At 34.6% G+C, this 20,516-nt stretch overlaps 1 protein-coding gene and 1 long non-coding RNA gene across 3 annotated transcripts in view; one reads left to right on the top strand and one right to left on the bottom strand.

The window, feature by feature from the left end:
- The first annotated feature begins 940 nt into the window (after positions 1-940).
- On the top strand, positions 941-19,340 carry LOC148872450 (uncharacterized). Its single transcript, XR_016107482.1, has 4 exons — positions 941-1,214; positions 1,310-1,953; positions 2,119-2,222; positions 19,105-19,340. It is a non-coding gene; the product is annotated as an uncharacterized LOC148872450 (long non-coding RNA).
- Positions 17,015-20,516, bottom strand: part of LOC148872448 (carotenoid 9,10(9',10')-cleavage dioxygenase 1-like) — a 29,967-nt gene continuing 26,465 nt past the window's right edge. For both annotated transcript variants that reach the window (XM_088971101.1, XM_088971102.1), the window contains exons 10-14: positions 20,384-20,477; positions 20,203-20,304; positions 19,309-19,557; positions 18,272-18,383; positions 17,015-17,323 (exon numbers count right to left, since the gene is read on the bottom strand). In XM_088971101.1, the coding sequence (XP_088827227.1) occupies positions 17,294-17,323; positions 18,272-18,383; positions 19,309-19,557; positions 20,203-20,304; positions 20,384-20,477 (587 nt within the window). In that variant the 3' untranslated portion in view covers positions 17,015-17,293. The remainder of the gene's footprint in view (positions 17,324-18,271; positions 18,384-19,308; positions 19,558-20,202; positions 20,305-20,383; positions 20,478-20,516) is intronic.

Here is a 20,516-nt window from a genome sequence, read left to right as displayed (position 1 = left end):
TGGTTTTTGATACTAATCTGGTTTGAATGGATGGCCTGTTTCAAATGAAAAAAAAGAATAAAAAATAAAAAAAATATTTTAAATAAAAGACATCCCAAAACTGTTGTTCAGATTGAATAGATTGATGGTTTGACTACCTGGTTCTGCGGGTCAGTGTCCAAGTCAATGATTTTTGGCCAAAGAAGAGGTTAGGGGTGAAACAGAACTGGTTGCATGGAAGGCTCTCAGACTGAATGATCTGACCATTTAGGTCAACAATTGTTTGAAAATACTGGTTGATACTTTGAACCATTGTTGAAATCTTAAAACATGTTGGTCAGTGATCAAGTCAATGATTTTTTTGCCAAAGAATAGGTTAGGGGTGAAACAGAATTGGTTGAATACTGGTTGATATTTAGGTCAACAATTGTTTGAAAATACTGGTTGATATTTAAACCATTGCTGAAATCTTAAAACATGTTGTGGAATGTTATTAGTGCCATAGCCATTGCTGAAATCATAAAACATATTGTTGTGGGATGCTATTACCGCCATAGGTCTTGTACCACTCTAGCAATTGTATTAGGGGTTTTTACCGTTCAGTTCACCTCAGAAATCCTAGTTTCATCATACATTTCAGGCTAGGTGTCAGTTCGGAATTGATGCCAATTCATGGGCAGGTATGGGTGTTGTAGGTGGAGTTGTTTATAAATTTGAATTGTTATAGGTCTGTAGTTCAAATCAGAATATATGCTTATCAATCAAAGGTGATCAATTTATTGGTTATATTTAAGATGTTTTATAGCCAAAATCGGCCAGCCATGATCATGGAGCCTAAACCCAAGCCGGCATTTTTGCATTACCTATTACCTCCAAGCATTTGAATGAGTTGTTTTCTATATAAATAAGGGTAAATTTCTTAAAGTACCTTAATGGTTTAGTCAATTGACTCTACCCTTATTGTTAACATCTAAAACTCATTCACATGTGACGAATGATTTTCGAGCTGGTCCTTAACCAGCGGCGGCGATTGCCCCCTCCACCTCCGGCCCCTTTGTTCTCTCTCCCCTTTGGCTCACCACGCTGAAATGACCCTAGCCCATTTCAGTCACCGCCGCTTGTCTCACCGTCATCTGCACATACTTCACTGGCATGTTGGTATACGGCATGATGTGGAAGAGCAGCAACGGTGGCATCTTCTGATCGGATACGGAGACAGTGGTGGCAGTTCAGGGGTGAGTGCATCAATGGAAAGCCATGTCTCAATGTTGATCACAATGCCTCTTGACAACATCAAGATGAGACACGAGACTAAAGGTTTTGGATGCAGGGGAGAACAACGAAACCCACAGGGATTTCCAACAAGGGAGGTTTTAGGCGGAGGAAGAGAGGGAACCAATGTACCCAGCTCAGTCGAGGCTGATCTCGGTGATTCGGCTGATGTTGGCGACTATGCGGTCGCATCTGAACCCACAAGTAAACCGCTCACCATTTCTGTGGAGGGAGTTGTTTCTCTTTTCTCTGTTGGTTCTGGCATGGGGAAAATGTGGCGCCTCCACCGTGCATCGTAAGCCTAGCTACTCTTGGCAACTCATACATCTCTATTCCCTCAGCAAGCCTAGACCCCAGAAGGAACCTAGATCTGAGTATCTCTTAGATTCGATAAGCCTAGATCCCATAAGGAACTCAGATCTGCAAGGAACCGAAATTTGAGATCTGAGATCCGATCGTCATCTGTCGTTTTGATGCAAGTACTCAGATATGTTGATACTCTTCGAGACAAGTATGCTCCAGTGAGGAAATTGCTACCACCGATGGTTCGAGTTGCAGCGGAGGTGGCGGAACATGGGAGAAATAAAAAGTAAAAAGAAAAGTGAATTAATGTATGACCTGTTATCCACTGACCAGGTCAAATGGTTCGGGGCTAAATAAACCCGGAAACTTGGCCAAGTGACAGGCTGACCAGTTTAACAGGTTAGGTCAGGCACAAGTTAAAAACAGTCTGGAAGAAGTTGATATTTTGAGCTTAATCATAGAGTATTCCATAAACTTTTTGTTTTCTTTGCCTTTTCACAGACTTCTCTTTTCCTTTATTTGTTTTTAAATCCTGCGTACAACATCATAACGTTGGCTTTGCAGAGTACAATAACTTAGAGTTGGAGCTGCATCTTACAACATTGGTTTTGCATAGTACAATAACTTGGAGATAGAGTTGAATCTCACAGTTGCAATACCACAAATATGTATGTACTGTAGATAGTTTGTTTTTAATGTTTTTTTTCTTGATACATTATGTTGTAAATACTGTATTCTGCATAGGCTCTATCTAAACTATGCCAAAAACTATAGCTTCCCACCCCCGCCCCCCCTTTCTAGGCTTTGTGAGGGTGATTTAAGGAATAAACTGGGGAAAGAAGAAGAGAGGGAGAAACAGCTCGAAGAAGAAAGTTTAAAAATTTATTCTTCAAAAACAAAATATAGCATAATGTTAATTTGTGAGAAACCTAGAAACTGAAAATTACAATTAAATTCCTACTAAAACTGAAAATTACACCTAAACCCCTACTAAAAAAGAAAATTAAACTTAAATCCCTACTAAAAATGAAAATTAACTTAAATCCCTACTAAATATGAAAATTACAAATAACCCCTATTAAGAAGACATTTTATAATTAAAGCCAAATTTTGCATTAATCAAAGTAAACTCTAAACTAATACCATCTACACCTAAAATAAGTATGAATTCTATTTGGTAAGAATGGCAACGGGGCGGGTTTGGGGCAGGGCACCCCCTCCCTGTCCCCGCCACCCCCTCCCTGTCCCCGCCCCGAAGTCAAGATACCTTGCACCGTACCTGCCCCATCCCCGGTGGTGGGGCGGGGCATCCATTCCCCATCGGGGACAAGGAATCCTTGAATTTTTCCCGCTCCAAGGCAATTACTTAAAAATTATCTATTTTATGGACAATTTATACATAGGATATAGGAATTTGGGGTATTTTATAATTGAATTATAATAATACTTTAGGGATAATTCAAAAATAAAATTATGGAATCCTAATATTTTAAGAATTTAGGAGAAACTAAGAGATATTTTAAATATCAATATTAAACCTAGAGATATTTTACTAATTTACCTTTGGGTTCGGGGAATTATATACAAAACCCGTCCCCACACCATACCCATTTCGGGGAAAATTTATTTTCCCCATCCCCGCCCTGTCCTTGTTTAGAGTCGGGGAAAACCCGCCCCATTTGGGACAAGGCGGGGCGGGGCGGGGCCCTGATTTTATGGGGTAAATTGCCATCCCTACTATTTGGTGCTTTAGTCTCAAAGTGATCACCATCAATTCTCCTCGGCTGAAAAGAACTCTCCTTAGGAGAGGTAAAAGAATGATATTGCTCCAATAGATCTAGGTTTAGGTGACGAATTTTCTCTTCTAAAATCCAAGTAGTATTGGTGTCAGGGCAACCTTTCCATTTCACAAGATAATGCTGAAACCGCCTAGCCTAGAAATAACAATTGCATCTTGGGTAGTACACCCAATTTTTTTAGTATGTGAAGACTGAACTCGAGGCAGAATGGGTATAGGTAATGAAGGTAAAGCAGTGCTAGATATGGGCACACCTACAAGTAGAGTAGGAGGTTCGAAGGTGTCTCAATAAGGAAACAAATCCTCCACATTGAAAGTTGAGATAATTACCATGTCCAAAGGTAAATCAAGTTCATATGCATTAGGTCTTATCTACTTTCGGATGATGTGAAATGGGCCATTGGCTTGGGGATATAACTTTTTAAAGGAGTGTTTTGGATAACACTCGGGATGCACATGAAACCATGACATAATCTCCTTCATTAAATTCTTGATTTCTATGATGTGCATTTGTAGCAAGTCTATAGTTTTTATTACTTAAAGCAATTTTTTGTCTTATATTGGCATGCAAGTCATGGATATGTAGGGCAAAAGAATCAGCAAAAGCAGAAGTATGGGCATTAAGAGGCAAGGGAACAAGGTAACAGGTTTAGGAGGAGTAAAGCCATAGACAATCTCAAAAGGTTCTTTGTTGATTGATCAATTAATTGAATTTATTATAAGCAAATTTTGCAATGGACAATATCAAGTCCCAACTACCTAAATGCTCACCAACTAAACATCTAAGTAAATCTCCTAAACTTTGGTTAACAACCTCAATTTGACCATCAGTTTGTGGGTGAAAAGTAATTGAGAAGTTCAACTTGGTACCCAAGAGTTTCCACAATGTTTTTCAAAAACAAATAACAAACTTAACATCCCTATCTTAGGCATCACCAGTTTTATGGTAAGGGAGAAAATGGGCCATTTTAGAAAATCTATCCATGACAACCCAAGAACAAAATCTATCCATGTCCTCTAGTTGTTTTAGGCAACCCAAGAACAAAATCCATGCTAATGTCTTTCCAAGGAGTGTGGGGTATAGGTAAAGTGTGTATAATCTTGTGTTCCTCTATTTGGCTATAGCTAGTTGACATGTTCAACATTGAGACACAACTCTAGTTACATCCCTCTTTAAAGATGGCCAATAAAATCTGTCCTCAACAAGGGCAATAGTTTTATCTTGACCAAAGTGACTAGCTAATCCTCCAGCATGTAATTCCCAAATAAAAAAGTCTCGTACTTAAAAATAGAGAACACAAAATCCGCATAATCGTGTCGATTACCACTCTACACATCAAGGAAAATGATACCAAAATTTGGGCAAGAAGTAATGTTTAGAAAACCAGAACGGATCAGTTGAACCACAACCCGAGACCCTGGTCAGTTTGGTCATGCCCCAATAACTGCTTTGGTAAAAAAAACCAGTGAAAATCAACTAACCAATTAGTTTAATGAGAAAACTAGTGAACAAGTCCTAGTTTCATGAAATTGCTTGGGTCCTTACCAATAATCTACCTCTTAATTTGTGTTAATTAATGACTCCTTATTATACATATTACTTTTTTATGCATGTATTTAAAGAAAATGTAAATTAAGAAACTTGAATTCTAATAATTTGATTTAAAATTTAAGGAACTTGCCATCAATACATCATATTTATTTACATTAAAAATTGTAAAATGTATTATATATAATATTATTATGACCTCTAGTATATTTGTATATATGCCACATCACATTGTTTGACCTCCAGTTTGACCCCGATTGAACCTCTAATTTGTGAACCTCTCTCCTCTTTGGTTCTATGCCCAATCCGGTTCTCAAGGGTACTCGTCTTTCGACTTTTCAAAGTCGACCACATTGATACTCATGGCTTGGAGAACAATGACTACATGGCTAAGGGCATTTATTGGTTTGTTCTCAACACCTATACGATGTTTTAGAACAAATGTATATTCTTGAATAAATTTTTAATCCACCTAGCATGCCTAACACTAAGTTTACATTGTGAATGCAAATAAGTCAAAATATAGCACAAATTCTTCAGATAATAGGTAATGCCTCCTGTGTTAGAGTGCGTACACCACTGTATTAAAATCCTTATTGTAAGTGGAATATTTCTATTTAGAATCATTGAGCTTCTTACTAAAATATGCAACTGGATGGCCCTCTTGGCATAGAATGCCTCCAATTCTAACTCCCAATGCATCACATGCTATCTCAAAAACTTTATTAAAATCAAGAAGTTAGAAAACGAATGTCTTCGTCATTTTCTTTTGATCTCTTTGAATGCCGATTAATCTTAGAAAACCATTATGCACCAACCATGAGATCCAATATATCATCAAGTTGAGGTATTAGGAATTTATATTTAATTGTGATCTTATTAATTACACGACTATCGATACACATTCTCCATGATCCATCTTTCTTAGGAGTTAATAGGGCTGATACAACACATGGACTTAAATTCTTACTAAGTTCTTTCTAAAAGTTTGTCCACTTGTGGTTGTAATTCATCATGCTCCTTTGGATTCATCCTATAATGTGAGAGGTTTAGGCATTTGAGATCCTAGGATTAAGTCAATGACACGATGAATATCCCTCAAGGGTGGTAATTCACTTAACAATTATTTTGGAGCCACATCTTGGAATTCTTTCAATAAAATTGCAATCCCAAGTGAATTTATAGTTGATTTTATAGAATCAACATTAACATTTTCTTTGGCCATAACAAATAAAACTACACCTAACTCTTTTCCTTCCCTTTCAAATTCTTTTCAAGTTAAAATATGTGAAGGTTTCCTTTTTGGAGGGTCAATCGGAAAGACCATTTTGGATTTATCCTCCCCAAATGGTTTGGCTGGTTTTACAAGAATAGGTTTCCCTTTGTGCTTGATGATGTATGTATTTGATTGACCATAATGGGTAACATTCATATTATATAACTATAGACACCCCAACAAGACATGAACAACATCCATAAGTAGAACATCATGCCGAATCTTATTTGAATAATCACCCATTTGGATGAGAACCTAACACCTCTCAGTTATGGGTAAAGAAGCCTTATCTACCCAAGCTACTCTATATGGTTGTGGGTGTGGTTCAGGTTTGAGCTTTATCCTTGATCTGGCATATTTATATACGACATTCATCGAATTTCTTACATTAATGACGACTTTGCACACAACATCCCCACAATTAAAATAGGCTTAAAAAATGCTAGTGCACTTCCAATCATCTATCTCAATAGGAATGGATAGAATACACATCATAACAATAAGGTGATGATCATCAACACCACCTTGGTTCTCTTCAAATTCAAACTTAGAAGGTTCTTCTAAAGACTCAACAACTTGATCAATATCTTCACCCTCAAAGTTCGATTTGGACAATGTGAAGCAACATGTCATTTACAATGACAACTAAAACATTGAATGTCAAACTTTTTTTATTTTGAACTAGTAGTAGTGTTAGTGTTGGTTCTCTAAATTGGATTATTACTACGGCTGCACATTATTGGTTTTTAATGTGTAGGCCTATTGGTCCTTTGAAAAGACATTGATTTGGACATAGATTTAGGTGCTTGGGTGTCTCCAATTTGAGAAGACACACGATGAAAGGTAGACAACTTTTGGAAAATTTCAAGCATCAAGACCTTTTGGAATTATTATTACCACTAGACATTAATGGTTTTTGATGTGCAAACCTATTAGTCCTTTGAAAATACATTGATTTGGACACAGATTTAGGTGTTTGGGTGTCTCCAGTTTGGGAAGACACGATAAAAGATAGACAACTTTTAGAATTTTTCAAGCGCTAAGCTCTTATGGTAAGCCTCTTCTATGGTGTCGGGAGAATGCAGATTCAATTCCCTTTTCAATTCAGGTCTTAAACCATTAATGTACTTGGTAAGAGTTACCCATTGTTTTTCCCTTATATCACATTTCATAGACATCCTCAAATTAGTTAAGGTAATCAGTTACACTTAACGACCATTGTTTCAAATTCATCTATTGCTCCAATAATTGCCTTTTAAAATTTGCGGGAAGATATTTTTCCCTCAATTTAGCTTTCATTTCAGCCCACAAAGTGATGGGTGCCTCACCTAGATGCTCAATGTCTTGTTGAACCCCTTACTAATAATGCTTGGCAGACCCTACTAGCTTTATCTTAGTAAAGCGAATACACTGGGTATCTGACATGTTATACCATTCAAAGTAAATTGATCAAACTAAGCTCAAGAAGATTATTTTAGGCCATATATAGATTTTTATAGTTTACAAACCTTGCCTTCACTTTCAGGGACAATGACACCAATAGGGAAATCCATATACACTTCCTATTGCAAATCACGATTCAGAAAATCATTTTTAACATCCATTTGTTATAATGGCCAAGATAAGTGAGTTGCAAGAGATATCAAAGCCCGGATAGGGTTCATTGGCAATTGGAATAAGTCTTAAGATAAGCAATGCTACAAGTCTGGGTGTATCCCTTAGCTACTAGACAAACTTTATATCTCTTGATAGAGCCATCAACATTATATTTTATTATGTATACCCACTTACGTCTAACCAATTCCTTTCTCAGAGGAAGCTCAACTAATTGCTAGGTTTGATTCCTTTCCAAGGTCTCAATTTCTTGATTCATAACCTCTTTCCAGAATAATTGGATAATGGATTCTAAACATTCTTGGGAATAGAAACAAAAGATAAGACTACAAGAAATGTATGGTATGAAGGAGATAGAAATTCATAAGATACATAATTAGAAATAGAATAAAGGATGCGATAGACTTCAAAACACACTTTCTTTTTCTCTTTCACAAGGCAATAGGAAGATCAAGATAACTAGACTCGACACCTTCAACACTAGTACTAAAATCTTCAACATGATCAAAAGAAGTAGAGTTAGCAACAATAACATGATCATCAAAAGTAAAAACGAAGTGAAGAGAAAAGTTATTTGAATCCATGGTAGCAGATTGAAGTGGATAATCAACATCTAGAGCCACCCTCTAACATTTGTTCATAATATATGTTTATTTGAAAGCTAGTTGTGACTCACTCCCAGAAGTGTAAGAGAAGATAGGACTTTTCAATAGGGGTGTGGGTTCCGGGAAGTTCATGGTCGGCTCAAAGGAGTAGGAGTCGCCACCCATTTTTTAGAGGAAATGGGCCCTCACTTTCGAGTTTGAAAAACAGTTTATTGTTCTTGATAGAGGCTTTGTTCTCCGCCAAGGAAAGGCACTGAACCAAAAGGCTTTGGGTTCAAAGGATTGGGAGAGGGAAGGTGTTAGGCACCCCTCTCTCCAATCTGCTATTGCAGCCCACTACGGGAGTAATTTAGGCTCAAATTCTGATAGAAACACACTAACAAGATTGTCCAAAGCTCCTGAAATCTGGCGAAAATGTTCCCAAATTCACCTAGAATTGATTTGAGGTGATATTATCAGGTCTTAGGTACTAGTTTTCCTAAGATCCTCGCCTCTCTACCTCTTTTTCTCAATCCGTAGGAAGATGAAAATACAGATTTCTCAAAATTTCAAAACTTTAAGCAACCTGAAACTAAACTAAAAGCAAAGAGGTCTGGAATGAGAGGCTTACCTCTCGTGTACGACCTTGAAACAAGCTTTCCAGCAGCTGAAAGAACTTCAAATGAAACTTGAACAAGACAAGAGCTTGGCTGGGCATTTCTAGTGTTGAGGCTGGAAAACAAAGGATGAGGCTTGAACTTGTCTACAATGATACCGAGATTTCAAGCAAGCTGGGTGTGTTATAGGAGTTGGAATGCTCTCCCCCCTTTTCAAGCTCGAGCTAGGCCTCTATTTATAGAGAAAATGGAGGGAGATGGGTCTGAAACTCGTCCAGCTACAATGTTTATAGCTCAACAGAGTTTTTTCACAAAAATGGGCAAGGATTTTGAGAGAAAGGGGCTTGTAGTTGACCCTTCCCTCTTTGTGCAACAAATCTTCTCGATTTTGGATGGTTTCTCATGGGTTTCGTGCGTCCAATGAGGGACTGGGGTGTGTCAAACGTTATAACCCCGTATTTTGGGTTGACAGTGGCAAAAAACATAAATTTGAAGAACTTTTAAATGCTATTTTGTATTTTCTTGATTTTAAGTAGGGGCTTGTTTGACATTTGGGGTTTTTTAAGCTTATTAGGCTCAAAATAATGGTTCAGGTGTTTTAATAGGGTTAAGTAAGGATCTGACGTCAGTCCCCACCCACTTAAGATCCTATGTTGAACAGCTAATGTGGTGGTTCAATCGGGTGCATCAAAAAGGTATCTCTCTAGTTTAAAGGTCAAACAGATAAGTCTAGTAATGGAATTTGGTGTGTTGGGGTTTTCTGGGTCTCTAAACATAGTGGTGATGTCTGATCGGATAAATGGGGTTGGAAAGATTGAGATCTGTTGCTGACAAGTTCGGATCAATAAGATTTGCTGAAATAGAATCTTTGTTTGATGAAGGGTCAAACGGGGGGGGGGATTTTGGAATGAAATTCGGTGGGTAGGCATTTTCAAACATCCCAAATCTGATGAAAGTGATGGATATTTGATCAGAGGTGTGTATTGACTAATTTAGTTCAGATCATGGTCTTAGCTTATGATTTTTCAATCAACGAGAGGGTCCAAAATGGAATCTTGCTTTTTCAATGGTCAAATGGAGGTGTTTAGTCGTAAAATTTGATGTGCTGAGATTCTTTGGGTCACTAAACATGGTGGTGGGGTCTGATTGGTCAAATAGGGCTTGGATGATGGATGTTTGTGACAGGTAAAGTTTTGATCAATAAGATTCGTCAAAACAGAATCCAGGCTTGATGTTAAGTCAAACGAAGGAATTTTGGGATAAAATTTGGTGGGTAGGTATGGATTGAGATTATGGGGCTGTTGGAAGGATTTGATCATGTTAGGTGTGTACAGATCACGAGTTTTAGGTTTGAGGAGCATCGTAGTGTTATGTGCGTCAAAATAGGATCTTTGATGGATGATTGGCTAAATCCAAGAATTTGGGGTTGGAATTTTTGCATGATTGGTTGTTTGAGGATTTTGTTTCACATGATGGATTTTGATCGGGGATCAAGTATGGTGATGTGGCATAATCAAGTTCATCAAAAGGGAATCAAGTAGATTTAACGGTGGATTTATAGGCATTTAGGCTAAAATTTGGTTTCTTAGGGTTTAGGCATGTTTTAAAATGATTGGTGTGGTTTGATTGGGCATTCAGAATGTAGAAGATGGGTTAAAGAAAGGACCAAGCAAAAATTGGGTGCTAACAAGGGGCAAAGGTAAAACAAAAGGGACTAGAATTAGAACTGAGACTAAGGAAAATGAGGAAGAACTTTGAAATCGAGTGGTGTGCATTAATCTTGCCACCAATAAATAATTTGATATCATTCACTCTCTAGCCCATAAATCCAAGATTCCACCATAGAATTATTCCAAATAAAAGTAGAAAATATAAATATTAAATTTTAGATCATTGGCCTAAATCGAGAACCAAATTCTTAGTTCACATGTTAACTAGGTCAAATCAACTAGACTAGTTTAGGCCTATTTGATCCTTGTTTCAGATCTGATTAAGTTTAGTCTAAGAACTAAACATAGTGCTTTGCTACCATTATTGGTTAGGTTAGAAATCATATTTAACATGGCTGAATTAGATCTAGTGCCTAGCTGAATTGTAAAAAATTTCTAACCCAACACAAGAACCGGTTTCTTAGTATCTTGAAATCCATAATTTTTTAATTGATCCTGCATCGAACTGGGCTAGGTTTGAAACCTAAATTAAATGCTGATCATACCTAATACAAAGTCCACAAAATTAGCTCCTAGAGTGGTAGTTCACACCCAATATCAAACCTTGGTGTGACTAATGTCTTTCTCCAAAAACTCAGTTAGGGACTAAAAATGAATAGGCTCCTACAATGGCTAGTTCGAACTAGGGTTTTAGACTACAAATAGAAGAAAGATAGAGTGAAGAAAGTAGGGAGAAAGTGGATGGTTTGCCCCCTCCCTCTCATCCCTTATATAAAGCACTCTCCTAATCTTATTATGAGTTTATCTAAATCAGATTTGGATCAGAACTTATCTTTAATTAGATAAGAATCATCTTGTTAAGAGAATGGGTGCACCATACCCAAATCCATGCCCATATTCAACCCATTAAGTTATCATGTGACTACTTAATCAATCTTATTAATAATGGGCTAAAGCTCATTTTCTTCAATGGTTCATGTCCCAAGGCATTGAATAGCCACTTTAGGATTGAATATTGTATGACATGGGGCCCAAAAAGGTTTTACATAAGTCCACAAGGGTTTGGCCCTACCCCCGAAAAGGGACAGACCGAATTCACTATCTAAGGGCAATGAACCCCTGGTCCAATCAGTTTGGGCTCAGTTTGGGCTTAACATTTAAATATAAATTATCTTTGAATTTAGCCACACTATGAAGACCCAAAGATAATAGACTTATGTAAGATGAAACCTATCATATGATCAACCTTATAATAGCCTCTTGCATCTAACCTCTTGGCCCATAATCATCAAAACATTGTTCGTAAGGAAGGACTTCTTCCCTGACTACAAAATACAATGTCATACTCTTTACTCAAATGGATCCTGAGATTAAAACATGTGCAAACCTTTTCAATGAAATAATAATAACATATAAATACATTTTGTAAATCAGATTTTAAATACAATTGAAATTCACTATTGACAGTTTAAGTTTCTATCAGAGAGAGTATAAACTTTGATATTCACTTTGTCTGACAAAGAGGACGATCCTATCAATCACCCACTCATAATCAAGTCTAGAATTTAAGTGCAACTGTCCAATTTTTCCCATCTATCTCCACGGTCCAGGGTATAACTAAAAATTGACCTAGGTTCAGTGTTTCATCCAAACACCCACTAACTATGCTTAGGATCTAATCCTAACACAAGTCGCATAAGTGTCTAGTTTAAGAAATAATTTACAAAAACACACTAACTGAACACAAAACAATGATGTACCTAGATTAATCATAATAGAATGTTTGTGTACGTCTATCTAATTGGAGCTAAGGGCATATACTATCTAACATCCCATACTTCCAAGAGAATATGGACCCCACACATTTTTATGCACAATATGTAATGACAATAAAACTCTTTGTATTGCTTGGGTGATAAATTGTTTTACAGTGCTTTTGAAAGTTGACATATTTCACATTGGAGATCAAACATAGACACTGATTGGAACAAACTTGGAAATAAAAATTTGAAAGAACTAAAAGAAACATGAACCAAATGACAATTCTATAAAAAAAAAAAACTCTTGGACTCATTAAAACTATTTTGTTGAGAATAGGAAAAAAATGAGTTGTAGTAGAAAGTTGAGGAACATAAAGAACATGACAAAGTGAGAGATCATCACTCAACTTAAGATCTCCTAGACCAAGTCCAAAAAAGTTTTCAAGCATCTCTTTAGAACTACCACTGTTTTTTGCCTTCTCTGTGTTTGTCATTGAGTCTTCCTAACAACACACACACACACACACACACACACACACACACACACACACACACACACACACACACACACACCACATAAACACTAACAGTGGCTTCCAACAACAACCACCAATCTGTAGTACAAACAAAACATAAAATAGAGTCCTGGGCGACAAATATGTGGAAGAAAAAAAGTTATAGGAAGCTCAAAACTTCACAAAATCAAGTGAGACAACCTTTGGTGTATTCAGAAATATCACACGATTCACCCAATACAAGAATCACCAATTCAAAAATCTAAACAACACTAAAACTCATTTCAAGTTAAAATTGTTTTTTTCCAATTCAAAAATCTAAACAACATTAAATCCTTGGCAAACAAATATGGAACCTACACAAAAAATTGTCTAAAATCATATCTGACCAAACCCTAGGATTTCTAAGACCTGTTAGAAATTCCAACAATACAACTTTTGATGTCAACAATCAACAATGATGATGTCAAAAGTCATCCATGTTCTTGTAAGTTGAAACTCCCACTAGAGAGTGCTATGATATCGAGAAAATTTACAACAAAGGAGAAAAGGGATGAAGAAGAAGAAAAAGAAAAAGAAGAATAAGAATAAGAAGAGAAGGAAAAAATGTTTGAGAGACAAATTTTGTACCTAGGAAAAATTGGGGTTTATCCCACTTTCTTTAGAACTAGTAAGTGTGCACATGCTTTGCACATGACAGTTTTAGGTGATAATAATAATAATAATAATAATAATAATAATAATAATAATAATAATAATAATAATAATAACAATGTATCTAAAATATTTTATAAAATTTATGTATTTTTGTTGTTTTTAGATATATTTTTATTATTTAATTATGGCATCATGGGTTTACCCATTTGATTTGTATGGTTGAATTGTTTATTTGCCACATGGATAGAAGAAGGTTTTGTTTTTGGGTCATTTTTTAAAAATGAGTTTTATATTATTAAAAGTATTATATATATATATATATATATATATATATATATATATATATATATATAGAGAGAGAGAGAGAGAGAGAGAGAGAGAGAGAGAGAGAGAGAGAGAGATTTAATATCTCATATGGCAAGTTGGAAATGACACTATTTTTAAAAATATTAAAATACATGCCCATTGGGTTCTAATAAAAATTAATGGAAAAATGAATACATAGAATCTTGATATTAATGCCAATAGTGACATAGTTGTGTATAACATATTAAGCTTTTCATCTTTGCCATATCATGGTGTTTTATATTATATGTAATGGGGGGCTTTATGAATGACAAGAAGGGGACTTTTGGATTTTGTATTTATAATAGTTTATTATTATTATTATTATTATTATTATTATTATTATTATTATTATTATTATTATTATTATTATTATTATTATTATTATTTTGTTGCAGTTGGTAAAGTGAGTTTGGTTAAAGAGCAAATTAGGGTAGAGCTTATAACAGATTTTAAATCTTTGCCATTTACATGTCAGAGAGGATGACATCAATTAATAGTTGTTTCCAATGTAAAAGTGATGGTGGAGGCACTGAATAGCAATGAACTATCGATATCTTGTTGTCTAGCTATTACATAAATAAAATTAGGAAATTTGCCAAATATTTTTTTTTGTCACTTTTGTTTATAACTCTCAACCTTTTATTAAACCTGTTCATGTTATACCTTGGAATGTTAGACTTTTGAATGAATGTTATATATGAGAGAACCCCTTGCTTGTAGGACTACAAAGAAATCGAATTCGGATTGGAATGAACAATATCCAAATCCAATCCGATTATTGAAAACTTGCATTTGAATCCAATCCGAGATCCAATTGGATTTGTTTTAGTCGGACTCCACATTCATTTATAAAATAAAAAGTTAGAAGTTAAATACTTTTCAACTTTTATATATAATAAATTAATATAATATAATATATTGAATTAATTAAATATATAAATGCATACATAATATACTTTATAATATTTTTATAATTTTAAATATAATTATATAAATTATATATATTAAAACCAATAAATATTACAATATAATCATAATCAGATTTTAATCTGGGATCGGATGGAGTCAAACTATAGATGTGTTCATTTTTTTTCTATAATTTTTTTAATATTTCTGTGTGTGTAAAAATAATTCTGATATGTCACTTTTTTTTTTTGTTTAATATGACAAATATACATGAGTCCACTTTTTTGCAAATTTTATGTATTTTTTGTTTTATCTTTTATTAATTATTATTATTTAATTATGGAATTTAAAGGTCAACACATTTGACCCATATAACTATTAATCTCCACCAAACAATGAAAATAATTTTTGTTTATTACCCTTATTTTTTAATTTGATTAATAAAAATATCATAAATATGTCTAATTTTTCCTATATTTCTTTGTAATTTTCTATATTTATTTATCTTTTAAAAATTTTATTGTCTAACTATGACTTCATGGGTTAACCAATTTGATTCGAATGGTTGAATTGCTTGGTCACCAGTTGGATGAAAGAATGATTTTGTTTATGAGTCCGTTTTGAAATACATGGATTTATATTGTTAAAATTATTAAAAATAGACCTAGTAATAACATCTATTAGTGCAAAAAATAACTAAAATATATAGGATTTAATAAGGGAGAATGGGAGGTAATACCTTAATATATGACTTAATGAGAGGGGATCAAATGAAGTGAAAACTATTAGTTGAAATTATGTTTTCAACTCTCCAATTAGTGATACACTAAATTAACAAATATGGGTATTTTAGTCAAGAAAAGTTTCACACACCCTCATTTATATTTTTAATAATATATAGGATAGATTTTTATTGGACAAATACCTAAGGGAAACTTATATATATCCCAAAAGTATATCATTTACAATAAAACTAAAGTTCAAAGGACCATAAATAAGGAATAAAAACGTAATAAAAAGCATATTTTAATAAAAGTATGGACTATCAAGAGTAAATGGAAGAAGAATTGAAATATGCATGTATATCTTAAGAAACCAATATAAATCTCATCTAATGAGTAATTGATTGATTTCTTCTCCTTTTTTTTTCTTGAATTTTCTATTGATATGAGATATGACACCAAGAAGGCAAGAAGAGAAGGCCATATCAAAAACGTTAAAATTTAAAACCCACGTAAATTTAACAAGTTAGGGGTCGCTATTTTGTGCATTGGTTACTTCTTGGGTTAGACTTGGCTATTGGGTTTCTCCTAAACTTCACGTATAGATGGATTTGAAGTTTGGTCTAGGTTCGATCTTGAGAGGTTCAGGCTTGATGAGATGTGTCTGTTGGAGGCAGTTGCTCAGTTTTTTTGGTGTCTTTTGACTTTTGTGCCACTCACAGAGGTCTCTCGGGCTATTTGCTTTCCAGTGCTCTTGAATACTTCTTTTGTGCCCAGCAGGTTTCAGTCGGGTCTCTAGTGCTATCTTTCCCTTCTTCGTGCTGATTGTATTCCTGGATTTGTAATCATAGAATTTACAAAAGGTCTAAGAATGACACAACTTTGTGCAGAATATACCAAAGGTCAGGAGCATATCCAGTAATGGCTCTTCCCAAGACCGTAAATAGCAGAAACCAACATTCAGTAATGGCTTTTTCTTTTCTTTTTCCTTTTTTTTTTTTTATTTGAGCAGGTTGTTGAACATGTATAATGGTGTGGTTTCTTATCTTTCACATGGGAGACCTAGGTTTGATTGTTTTAATTTCGGCCTTATGGAAGAGAAATTAATAGGAGTAAAATATGAGTTTTTATTTTTTGAATGAAAAATGTGAGTGGATAACAATGAGAGAAGATAATTTGAATTTGAATCTGAATTCTCTTAAGTGTATGAATCAGTGAAAGAAATTAGTAATTAGTAATAACTAATAGCATTAAATACACTACATACGGGGAATGTATCAGATACTCCAACAACATTAGCTTGTATCAGCCTGTACTTACGAGTACTTTTAACCCAATATAAAGCCCCTGAACATCCAATTCTTTGTACTTAACACATTAAAAGTAACCATCTCTTTGTTAATTGATGAGGTGAGGACAAGCACTACACACAAATCAGCTAATATTTACTAGATCCAACACAAACTTCATATAGCAATAATTTAAATATGAAATGCAGAGATATTCTATTAAAGTATTAAACAAAGCATGCAGAAAGAGGGATCACAAACTTCTTTCATTTTCCTCGGTCCTATCTTGACTAGAACAAAAACTATTTCCATATAACACAGATATAGGAATGGAAAAGGACCTCGCAGCACTAATAAATACATTATTGAATAAACCTTCCAAGCTTTCAATATTCCATGTGGCATATGCTTTCTACAATTAGACATTTTTATTATTAGAACTTTGCTTGTTCTTGAAGTTGTTCCTGTTCAGATATTCACAAATTCAATCAGGATAAACATTAATTTGAAAAGGAGGAAGACACAAAATCAATAAGTAAACAAATATAGCACAAGTAGAAATAGAACTGGAACTAATTTCCATGAGACCAAAATAAAGAAAAACTAGATCAAGTAATAATCCCAATTAGCATATCAGAACCAATATGAGAAAATTCAATCATTCATTAATAGTATTGAATTCAAGGAGGTTTCATTATATACCCCTTTATGCAGGTATATAATGTTAGAATTCAAAAAATATGAACTATTGGAATTATATACTTTTCCATAGATACAAATCCACATTTTCTCATCTTGACAAGTCAGAATCTTGGATGCCCATCAGATTCGAATTAACATGTTTGTGTCCATTCAACTTTCCTTGTAGATCTTTGCCTAAACCAATCTCAAAATATTTCCCTATTATACTGTCTCAAGAAGTATTAATAGAAGTTCCAACAGCTTTTCGGTTTGTCAATATATGCCTCAGATATCTTTCTTTTACAAACACTTCGTTAGAAAGAAGATTGTATCTAAAGACTTGTGTGTATGATAATGCCTACCAGAAGATAGATTGCAGTTGTGTTTGCAAAAGGGCTTTCTAAGACGAGGTTTCATGAGTTATGCCTTGAGGGGGAGTATTGCAAGGCATAACAATGTGGGCTTGGGATGTTCACTTCTGTTTATTTTGTTTTCCTTTTGTTGGGTTAAATGGGTCCAGGGCTATGTTGTACCTTTAATCACATTTGTTTTGTAGCCATCTAATGTGGGGCAGTTTTGTCTCTTCATGTATTTTCTTAAAACGTTCATATAAATGATAGTTTAGGGCTAGACAGAACATAAGGCCTGGAATTCATAAGGAACGTTCATATAAATGTGATTTTAATGCTGATTAGAAAAAAAAAAGCCAATCCCTTTTAAAAAACACTGACCTCTGTTACAAATAAGGCATGGAATCCATAAGGAACTCTATCAGGTAGCTCAATAACTGCAATAGGATCAGACAACATTGATTTTGCATCTATTACATTGACTGTGGATTTTCTGCAGAAAAAGAAAGCAAGTCAATTCTTGAGTCTAATTGTCTTGTCATGGTAAGTAGGCTTTAAATTTGAATTTAAAGAAATAAGAATGACTTTTATTTCAAGAGAAAAATGATGGCTATGTGAAGAATGGAACTGGGAATATGCTTATAAAGACAATTAGCAATTGCCACTGATATCTCATATCCATATTTGATACATGGAAGATAACCATGCTAAAAAACTAAGCTTCTAGAAGAGATTAGACCAAAAAACATTTTTACCATGAAACAGAATAGTTATCATGATATTTAAATTCTTCATTGCCACATATTCGTCCCTCTAAATAATATTTCAATTCTCAAAATTATCGTCATCTCCATGACAAGACCACTAGATTTACTAATCATCCAACCAATTAGGAAGACAGGTATGGTAGCAAATCATCTAGTAATTCTCGATAGCTTGGTAGTTATATGATGACCATATCTAAAGAAAAAATTCTTAGCTTATGACTGCTCTTCAGGCATCACTTTTCATTCCTTCTCTAGCTCAGATAGGTACAGTCTCATCTTGTTTGGTCATGTAACCAGTACCCCAAGTATGTTGTCTTACATTCATTTTATGTGTTATTATTCTTTGAAACATGTAACTCTTGCTTTTGGTTCTTTTTCCTAAAAGCCAAGTGTTGGATACTACTAATCCTGACTCACATCTTTCTTTATCTTCTGTACTTATTGCAGGTCAAAATAGAACACTATAGATATTGGGTGTTCCAAACATATAAATTCCATCTTCTGAAAAGAAAGCAAAGTTGGTTGGGTTTTGAAGGACGAACAAGAAGTTTGTGCAGCACATTCCTACATGATTACTGTTACTACAGTAACTACAAAAATAATATAGTCACTAATGCAACCAATGACAAGAAAGATGAGGAAAACAATTACCCAGTGTTCTCATCATGTACAAAGAATATCAGGTAACCATCATCCTCTTCACAAGCATCTGGCTCACGAGGAATAAAAATTGCCTCCGAACCAAATATTCCTGGTCCAAAGTTGAAGATGCCTTGAACATTTCCTCCAACTTCAAGTTTTGTCTTTCCATTTTCTGGTTCAGCCTGCAAGTCAAACTTAATAATCCCTGTCACCTTCAGAGTGCTGTCCAAAATGGCTCCATAGACAAACCGTTGTTTCCTGAATTCACCAAAGATAATAAGAAAACAGAATCTATAGATTCTCTGATGAAGTGCAAACAAAACCTGAAGAAAATGATAAGGTAACAAGAAAATCTGCTTAAACGTGGAAAATATTAACGAGCTTTGTAAAGATAATAACATTACAAAGTTGGTCCACTGTCTAAAACTTTTCCAATATGGCAAAAACATCTGTGGTTTCCTACCAATAGAATACCTTGAACATGTATAAATAATAATGTTTTGAAAGTTCCAACGGCAGACTAGAGAGATGGAGGTGAGAGTTCAGTGGGTTCAAAGGATAGCCAACAACATTTTTGAGCAATTGAAAGGAAATTTATAGAGGGAAATAAAGACTTGCTACTTGTTCAATAAATACTTGTAATCTGTACTTTTCTATTCTATATTAATAAATTGCTCAGCTATTGATAAAAAATATTGTTTTGAAAGTTAGAAATAATCACAAAATTATAGAATGATCTAAACATAGAAATCTATTGCATTCCAAAGTGAAAAAAAAAAAAAAAAAACAAAACAAAATTTGAACTTCCAATTTTCTATTGCTAAACGATAGTTTTTTACACACTTGACATATAGTTCAACTCCCAATCTCCAGCGTGTTCAACTAAAATTGGTAGAGAAAAACCTGCCAGTGTAGTTCTCATTCACCCGAGGAAAATCTATAGCTGGTGCTGACAACTTCTTTTGTGAAGACAGACCAGTTTTCATGTTGAATCTCATCTCATATCTGAGAGAACATACGAATTAGTAACACCATGGAGAACAATGTGCTCAAACATAAAATTGAGTGAACCCATCTGTCTTACAGCTCAATTGTGAGATTCTGAAGCACTTCCAGATCTATATTCTGAAGGCGGCAAGTAATCAAAACAACTTCATCCTCCTCCTCCCAAGCATTAGCTAGTACATAAAAACCAAAAAGAACATTAGAATAAACAG

The sequence above is a fragment of the Nelumbo lutea genome, chromosome 2 (assembly GCF_056320005.1).
Source record: "Nelumbo lutea isolate HS-2025 chromosome 2, American lotus-T2T, whole genome shotgun sequence".
NCBI classification, from domain to species: domain Eukaryota; kingdom Viridiplantae; phylum Streptophyta; class Magnoliopsida; order Proteales; family Nelumbonaceae; genus Nelumbo; species Nelumbo lutea.
This window is presented reverse-complemented; position numbering and strand designations above follow the sequence as displayed.